The sequence below is a fragment of the Echinops telfairi genome, unplaced genomic scaffold (assembly GCF_000313985.2).
Source record: "Echinops telfairi isolate 266 unplaced genomic scaffold, ASM31398v2 ScPeMD7_1;HRSCAF=3_0, whole genome shotgun sequence".
NCBI lineage: Eukaryota > Metazoa > Chordata > Mammalia > Afrosoricida > Tenrecidae > Echinops > Echinops telfairi.
The window spans coordinates 54384538-54394034 of NW_022103896.1; the positions used below are offsets into that span (position 1 = coordinate 54384538).

Sequence of the window (9497 nt, forward strand, 5' to 3'; positions counted from 1 at the left end):
TCATTATCGGGTTTGAGTTGCTGGCCACGTGGATAGTAGTCACTGACTAAATCTTCGTATCAACTAATTAGGATCCATCTTCTCATCTCTATCTACTCACCAAAGAGAGAAAAGGCTAATCACATAGATGAAAGGATTTCTAAATCCTATGATTCATTCTCATTTCTCACTGTAAAATAATGTAGTGGAATTTTGTTTAATAATTAAAAAATGTTTTTAAAACAATATACCATATAGATATGAAGCTTGGCAAAACTGCATGAACTTACTGACCAATGCAGAGCCAGAAGCACAGCAAAGTCAAATCTTTGGTCTTAATTATATTAAGAGTTAACTTTGAGGAAGAAGCCCTAAGATTAACATCTGATTGTATGCCTTACTTGAATTTCTAAATACCTTATAAAAGGGTTGTTTCTATTGTGATGCCTAATGGCTTGAGCAGTTTTCGGATAATATGGTAATCTAGATCTTCGAGAAATTTTTCTATTGATTTCTTTTCTGTTTCCAGTGTCACTTTCAGAAGTTACATCTGGGTCTCCTTTTGGTCTCAACTCTTTCTCAGGAACATTATCTATTAAAGACTTATATGTCTAGAATTAAAAAAAAGAAAAATAAATAAAACAATGTTTGTTAATAAACCAGTCCAACATAAAGTTTAATATGAGAAATTTCCTAAAACATGACTTTTCAATAAGATTAAGGGCTTATAGAGCTGCTTATGTTTTAAAGTAAACACAGGAAACATTTTCTTCTGGTATGGGCAAGTGAACTCTTGTACAGGTTAACTAGTAAGTCTGACCATCCCACAGAAAACACCCGGTAAGGGGTTGGGAGAAAAAAAATCAAACTACCGCAAAGCCTTCCAAAATAAACAAAAACAGGCTTAGTCTAGAGGTGAATTGACAGAAAAACAGACAAGGGGATATATTTATATTTAGAGCATTTAGCCTGAGGGGAGATTATAATTAGTACCACGCAGGGAGTCGAAAACACAGAAAAAAAAGTAGACTCAGTCAGGTCTGGAGAACTCAAAGAGAATATGAAGGTAGATTGTAAGCAATTCATTAAAGAATAAGAAAAATTAAAAAAAAAATACTTGAAACCAAGTTAAATGTTTGCTAAAACAAAATTATCCACTTTTTGGAGAAATACATGAGAACTCCAAATCCCTAAAAGCCCAAATCACTACAACATAACATTTACAATGTCCAGGAAAGAATCAAAATTACTCACTATATATAAAGAACCAGAAAATGTGGCTTGTTGAAAATAAAATGAAATAGAAACTAAACCTGATAGAACCCACAGGTTGAAAGAAGCAGACAATGAATGCAGCACACCCTCAATGTTCCCGCACCCAGCTACCATCTAAAGGTTGGGAGTTTGAACCAACCAGCTGCATCACAGAAGACAGGGCAGCCTGCCTCTGCAAAGGTGTTAGCCTGGGAAATCCTCTGGGGCAGTTCTACTCTGTCCTGTAGCGTCTCTTGCGTCAGAATTAACTTGATGGCAATCGGTTTGGTTTGTGTTTTTGTTACACTCAATGAAATAAAACAAAATGCCTGTAATATATGAAAAGATAAAGAAAACGAAGCAAGCAAATTAAAAAAACATCAACAAACCACTACAAAAAAGGAACAAACAGACCAGTCTTGGAGGAGTGCAGTCAGAAGGATCCATAAATGTGAGGATGGTGAGAACAAAGTACATATGCATGGAGCTGGATATGCTATCAGGAGAAAGGACATCATTCTTAGTAAAGTGGAAGTTCAGCTAAAAGGAGAAAATCCTCAATGACATGAACAGATACGGAGGCTGCAACCATGGGTTTAGACCTACAAACAATTGTGAAGATGCAGCAGGCGTGGGCAGTGTTTTCATCTGTTGTACAGAGGGCTGCTATGAGACAGAACCAACTCAACGGAAACAGAAACCCTACAACTGAAGATTGCACTATCTGACGTACAAACTGACTGGGTGGGCTTACCAACAGGGAAAGATGATACATGAAGACAGTTCAGTGGTAATTATTCAATTTGATTACAGAAAACTTTTTTTAAATAACAGAATCTCAGGGAATTATGAGACAGTATCAAGAGGTATAATGTGCAACTGGCATTTAAATAAGACAAAAGTCAGAGAATTAGGCAGAAAAAATAGCTGTAGAAATTATGGCTTAGAATTTTCATACTGAGTAAAATCTAAGATTCAAGCAGCTTAGTGAAGTTTAAGGTATACATTTACAGATTCAAGCAGCTTAAGTGAAAATTTCAAGCAGGATAATTATGAAAACAAAACAATTGGGCCAAGATAGTCTAATTGCCGAAAATGAAAGCAATGGACTAGCTATGGAAAGTACTGCAGAAAATGGCAAAGGAATGACAATGAAGATTTGAAAGAAGACAACAGTAAGCTGATGAAATAAAAATTGGTTTATACCTGTGTGATCCAAGGATTGTAAATAATAAAATCAAAATCTGGAGAGAATAGTATCAATGCTTAATTGTGAACACCCGGCTTGTAGATGGCTATGCAGAACAATGGAAGCCCAAAATTCATTTGCAAGGTCCCCACATAGATTAAGTCTGGTGACTCTCTCTCTAACTATAGTAGAGGGCTATGAATAGCCTTGCTATCACACAGATAGCGTTGTAAGTCTACTATGGCAGACATAACTAAGTTAAAATGTCATACCCTATAATCTGGGTATGACATTTTTCAAAGTTGTTTCATTTGACACAGTTCACATTTCTTCTGACACATTTCAAAGTTGTTTCAGTTTTAAATATTTTCTGCTTTCTCTGATTAAGGTTTTTGTATGTATTATCTAGTCAATGTTGGGTTTTTTGTTTGCTTTATATGATATTCATATGATTGTCTAAGTTTGGTATGACTTTCTGTACATGAAATCTATGATAGGTAGATTTATAGAGACAGTAACTGGGTAGGGGCATGGCAGGGAAGATGGGGGGAAATGGGAGCTAACAACGAGTATGAGAAGAAAATGTTCTGAAATTGACTGTGGTGTTGACTGCACAAATATTAATATGATTGAATGATTAAAGGTTATGATTATGTGAAGTATATGCCAACAAAACTATTAAAAATAAAAAACAAAAACCTGGTTTGTCAGATACAGACTCCTAAGGAGCCTGGTAGGACCCTGTTCACCTTGACAGCCGGTTTAAGGAGCTCTGGTGGCACTGTGGGGTAAGCATTGGGCTGCTAACTGCAGAGTTAGTTGTTCAAACTCACCAGCTGCTCTGTGGAAGAAATAGGAAGCTGTCTGCTCCTGTAATGATTTGCATGATCAGAAACCCTAGGGAGCCATTCCATTCTGTCTTACAAGGTGCTGTGAGTTGGAATTGACTCTATAGTAATGGAGTGTAGGTCAGGTTAGCAATAGGCAAGTCTTCCAAGAGTAATTGGTTTTCCATTCTATTTCTAAAATTTATTCTGAAGAAACAATCATGTATGTGAACGAAGATTTAGTTTCAAATGTTTATGGTAGCACAAAAACTACAAAAAATCCTTAAAGTCTAGCAATAGCAGTAATTATCGATGGTCATTAAAATTGTTGTACTATTTTTGGGTAATGAAATGAAAAGTAATTAAAAGTTTCCTTTGTCTACAACTACAACAAGATCCTATTTCTATAAAACAAAACAATACATACAGATAAATTAATGGTACAACATAAATTGCTTTCAGTTGTCAGCTCCTACATAATTTTTACTTTACATTTTCTTAAATGTTTTTCTTGTACAAACTTGTCAATTTTTGAAAAGTAGAAAAAAATAGTTACTTGGGTGAGAAGCTGTGAAATTTGATCATCTATTTTCAGAAGTTTCATCTCATTCTGAAAATCGTTTTCATGATTAATTTTCTCCGGCTCTGAAGACGGACATACAGAATCGATGGACGTCAAAGCAGTATCTGTTGGCGTGCAAGCAAACTGATCCAAGGGAACTATCTGATCAATGTTTGAGGAAACTACCGGCACACTATCTATGGTCTGTAACACAAACACAAGGCAAAGTATTATTTTCACTTTACATTCATTTATTAAAATTTGAAGGCATCTCAGATTAGGAAAAAAACAAAAAGAACCATACCTCCTCTTCACTTGTATTTAGGGGACAATCAGAGGAAACTAAATTATCCAAAAGACCTTCCAAGCACTGCAGGTGGGAGACGTTTATTTCCGACAGATTTACTGGTTCACCAAATATGTTCTTGCAATCCAGGATTCTAAGCTGCGGCAAAGTCTGGAGAATGATAGCTCTATAACCTTGAACATGGAAGCACAAACATTAGATACAAAGACGAACTGTTTCTAGAACTCAACTTATCAGCTACCAGGTATATCACTGGAGCCATAAAACTAGTCCCAGAATGTAACTAATACATGAGACCAGTAGCAATTTACTTTGGAGAGAAAACAAAAACATCTTCTGTTACGTTTTAATGTGCATAGTATAGAATAACCACAAATCGGGTTGATCTGTAGAAAAGCAAGCCCGATTTTCCTCAGCGAGCCCTCAAGCATCGGTACAATGAAACACCCTCACAACCCTTGAAACCCTGCACAACTCATGATTAAGACGGCGAGCAGCCCGAGACTCAGGCCGATTCGGAAGAGGACATGGCACGAGGGTCAGGTACTGTCACTGCTCACTTCAGATGGCTACTGGCTGAACGCGGGGGACATTAGGAAGATGTTCACGTAGGTCTTCTTTATTACGATGGACACTTGGGTTGTTTCCACTTTTGGGCTATGGTGATTAACAACACTGATGTCTATATATGCCTAAGCCCTGCTTTCCAGGCTTTTTAGCATGTACTGTAGGAATGGAATTGCTGAGTCATGTAGTAATTTATATTTTATAACGTTATAAGGTACCATGTTATAAGGTACCATGAAACTATTTTTCACATTCTCACTAACAGTGCTCAAGTGTGACAGAATTGAATTCCAAGGAATTCTCTTATTAATTATGAAACTGTCTGAATAAAAAAATTACTAGCTTGTTAGATTTATGGACTTCTTTTAATAGCAATTTCATTTGTCTTAAAATAATTTTACTTGCAATTATGTTTCTCTATATGCATAATAAGTTGCAAAGCTTTAAGACTAAAATAATAGATCATACACACCAATTCCAGTAAATAAAGAAGCCTTGAATATTAACCATTATAAATAATGCTAAATTAATTGTTCATACCTGGCACATGACACACAGGATTATCATCTCCATTTTTTTCCAAAATAAGATAAGTCAGGAAGTGCAGTCCTATTGTACACTGAAGTAAGTGATGAATGCTATCTATACAATTACCATGTAGGTCAATGTGTCGAAGTTTATGCCTAACTCCATGAAGAGGGATCAACCCTGCAAAAAGAAATAAATTCTCTGATGCTACAGTCGTTAATTTTTCCTGTCACTAATTAAAAAGTCACTTTCTATAGCTATATTTTGAGAGGCAAAGGAGCACTATTAATTTGACCTTGTTCTCTACTGCTACGTCTAACAGATATGGTAGGAGCAGAGCCATGAAGAAATCTGTTTGAAGCTTTAGTCCAGAGAAACCTGAGCTGTTTCTCTTCAAACAAAGCAAGTACACCTTCCTAGGCTAATACGTGCTTTTATATGAAAACATGAATAAAGCAACAGCTTAAAGTTCTCCCAAGATTATTAACAGACATTAGCTAAGAATACAGTACACATCACTTCTGTTGGGTTGAGTAAAAAATATATACCAGTAGCACACATTTGATTTAGTTCCCTGGTGACATTTCTTGTACAAGGTCATCTAGAGCACCAGTCAGACAGTAGGTTTGTAGTGATGCCGTTGATTCCTGGCACATCTCCTTGGCCCACCTCACAGTTGACCGGATACTTCTAATCTTTCTGCTACTTCCTTCAACAAGTTTCCTCTGACCACTCTGTGTTATGAACTACCTACTGGACCTACTTGATACCAATTCATAGTGACCCTATAGGACAGGGTAGAAGTGCCCGGGTGAATCACTTCTTATGCGAGTAGAAAGCCCAGTTTTTCTTCCGAGAAGTGGCTGCTGGTTTTGAACTGCTGGCCTTTCAGATCACAGCTGGAAATGTAACGTCTATGCCACCAGTATTAGTAAGTGCCACCAAACTGCTTCTGACTCACGGTGACCCCACTTAACAGAAAATTGCCTCACATAAGAGCCCTGGTAGTACGGCATTTACTCTTAAGGTCGACAGCTTGAAACCACTGATAGTAAGGCTGTTCAGGACTCTTGCCTTTGGCTAGTGCAGATTTGCAGCTCCGTTTGACTAGATACTCTGCAGATGGGTTTGGGCTCCCACTGTCCTCCACAGTCTTCTCCACATTGGGCGTTCATAATTTTAGCTCTGATACTTTCCTCTTCACTATATTCAAATTTTGTAATTGTCATCTTTGGATCACACAAGCCGATATGCTTCTTCTGTGTGGACTTAGTTGGCTCCTAGCTGTTTGTTTGACTACAAGCCTTTAAGACCCCAGACACTATTTTTGATTGATACGGAGGCTGTAAATCTTTATGGGAGCAGATAGCTTCATCTTTCTCCCACAGAGCGGCTGGTGGTTTTGAACCTCTGACCTTGAATTCACCAGACCAATACTTACCTGACAATGTCCCCAGAGCTCGGAGTGACATATAGTTATTAAAATATAAAACCAGTTCCTCAATTGAAATACCTACGTCTGAAGTGCTCAAAAGGTACAACTGCATTTCACAGCACAGAAAAAGGCCATTTCATCACTGCAGAAAGTTCTACTGAAACTACTGCTCTGTGTAACAGCACACTGATTAACTACCGTATACACTCAGGTATAAGCTGGCCTGAATATCAGTCGAGGCACCTAATTTTACCACAAAAACAGCATAAAAATGTGCTGGAAAACTCGGCTTATACATGAGTATATATGGTATCTAAGATCAAACACTGTTCTCCCAAATTGAATCTTTCTCATCAGGTTTTTTCTGCTACGATTAGTTTTTGCTTCTATTCCTCTAGCTTGACTTTGGCACCAATAAGAATTATGATTAAAAACATATTCTCCATATGATACCTTTGGTCAAAGAAAAAAAAAATTGGGGGGTGTAAATGCTGAGTTAGCCCACCATGTGAAAGAAAACAAAGAGATATCTCTACTTACCACTAAGATCGTTTATCTGATTATAGGATAAATTCAGTCTAGTCAGATTGACTAGTTCTTCAAGTCCTAAAACAAAATAAAGCCTTTATAGGATTTAAGCAATTAATTATAGTGAAGTATAGTGTTACAGTATTACTTCATAGAGAATTTTTTTGGTGAATGGGGGTGTTGAGGAGTTTGAAAGCACTTTCATATAAAAAAAAATCCCTCTTAAAATAACCCTTATACTTTTTCTGGAGGGACAATTACATTAATGAGTTTTAGGGTCAGAGTTAAAAGTTTAATATATTCTATTTTCTGAGGGAAAATTATTTAATCTGCCTTACGCATAATATTCATGAAAATCACTTACTAACCTTCTACTCTTGTGATCAAGTTGCAGGATAAATTCAAGGTGCATAGATTTGACAGTGTGCTTAGCCCTTCGATTTGACTGATTTGATTAGATGACAGATCTAAATGTTGTAAATTCCAAATATGATCAAGCGCTTCTATTTTGGAGATATTATTGCAGCGAAGATTGATGGTATGAAGAGCTGAATCTAAAGATAACTCTGATATGCTATAAAAGAAAATACATATTATCAAAAACAAGTTTAAAAATGATAAAATCACCACCAAACAAATAAGTCAAGAGCATGTACTTTACAATTCATGGTAGGATAAATGTCTTCTTACTTCTTACTTGTGGTAGCTTGAAATGCAAGCTACATATATCATATGAACCAGAATTTTGGACCATCTATAGAAACGAGCCCTGGTGGTGTAGTGGTTACACGCACGGCTGCTAACTGCAAAGTCAGCAATTGAAAACCACCAGCTGCTCCTCAAAAGACAGGGCTTTGTCCTCCTGTAAAGAGCTGCGGTTTCAGAAACACACAGCAGTTCCATTCTGTTCCTACTTGATGGCAGTGAGTCTGACCCAAACAAGAGCCCCACCTGAGTGGGGCTAGTTTCTATGTGCAAACTCATGGGCACACAGAACAGTGCACTATAGACCCATCAACGAATAGTAAAGGCTCTGAAACTGGAGTGTCCAACCTGCATGCTACCGCTCCACTTCACTTCTATGCTGTTACTTGAGCACATGATGTCACCGGAGTCTCAGTTCTTTATTTACTCGTTTTACAAATGAGAATAATGAAGTTAAAGGAATTAGGCAACGTGTCCAAGGTCTTATGGCAGAACTCAAGTATTTGAGGGGTTTCCCCTCAAGAAAAACCAAAAACATTTTTTTTCAAAACCGTGTGTTTAAATATTTTTTACAAAACAACCTTATCACTTTCCAAAGTACTCTCCATTACACTTAATATACTAGTCAAATCTGTGATTCCATTATTGGAAACATTTTTCAAATTTATCAGTTTGGATAATTGACAACACCACCCTCGTTTTTCTTTTCACCTCTTTTAAGGTTGTCAAATTGATGTCCTTTCATATCCCTCTTCATTTGCACAAACAAAAAGAAGTCACACAAAGCGAGGTCAGGTGAGTAAGGTGCATGGAGGGACAGGTATGCTGTTTTTTGCCAAAAACTGGAACACTGACATGGCTGCATGAACAGGTACATTGTCATGGTGGCAAAACCAGTCATGTCTCCCTCCCACCCCCGCCCTAAATCAGGCCTTTTTTGTCACATAGTTATGCGATCTTTTCAGAATCTCTAAATAGAAAGCTTGATTAAGTCTCACATGGTGGAAGGAACTCCAAAAGCATATCCCCTCACATAACATCTGGTTTGGGGGCTGGGAATCCCCTCATAAATTCAGATCAGTAAGCCTACTTTCTTTACTGTCTGCAAATAGCTTTCTAGTACAGGATATAGTTAAACTCTACTACTACTACTATCACTACAGCTAATGAAAAAGGACTTGTCCTTTGGAGCAAAACTGGAATGTGGAACGAAAATAATAGAACTCGTCCGTTCATTCTCAGTGGTGACTTTTATGGCTATAACCTCTCTAGCAGAAAGCTGAACCCAGAGCTACAGTGCACATTGCTCAGGGCTTCTAAATAGGTGACTGGAAGGAGGTCAGGAAAGATCCCTACTCAAGGTGACCAGGCATGCAGAGGAAAACTGCTCCGGAAGGTTTTCGAGGCAGTGCCCTCTCAGAAGCAGATCAGTCTTTAAAAAAAAAATTTAATTATTTTTTCCCTGATTTTATTTATTTTTTAATCGTTTTATTAGGGGCTCATACAACTCTTATCACAATCCATACATACGTCATTTGTGTAAAGCACATTTGTACATTCATTGCCCTCATCATTCTCAAAACATTTGCTCTCCACTTAAGCCCCTGGTATCAGGT

General features: G+C 37.3%; 1 protein-coding gene across 2 annotated transcripts in view; it reads right to left on the reverse strand.

Moving 5' to 3' along the window:
• LRRCC1 (leucine rich repeat and coiled-coil centrosomal protein 1) overlaps positions 1-9497 on the reverse strand; it is a 41613-nt gene that overhangs the window by 27161 nt on the left and 4955 nt on the right. Inside the window, exons 2-7 of one of the 2 annotated variants that reach the window (XM_004697488.2) lie at positions 7545-7750; positions 7189-7254; positions 5226-5393; positions 4116-4291; positions 3806-4015; positions 397-590 (exon numbers count right to left, since the gene is read on the reverse strand). In XM_004697488.2, the coding sequence (XP_004697545.1) occupies positions 397-590; positions 3806-4015; positions 4116-4291; positions 5226-5393; positions 7189-7254; positions 7545-7750 (1020 nt within the window). The remainder of the gene's footprint in view (positions 1-396; positions 591-3805; positions 4016-4115; positions 4292-5225; positions 5394-7188; positions 7255-7544; positions 7751-9497) is intronic. The other variant, XM_045286414.1, reaches the window with a different exon arrangement.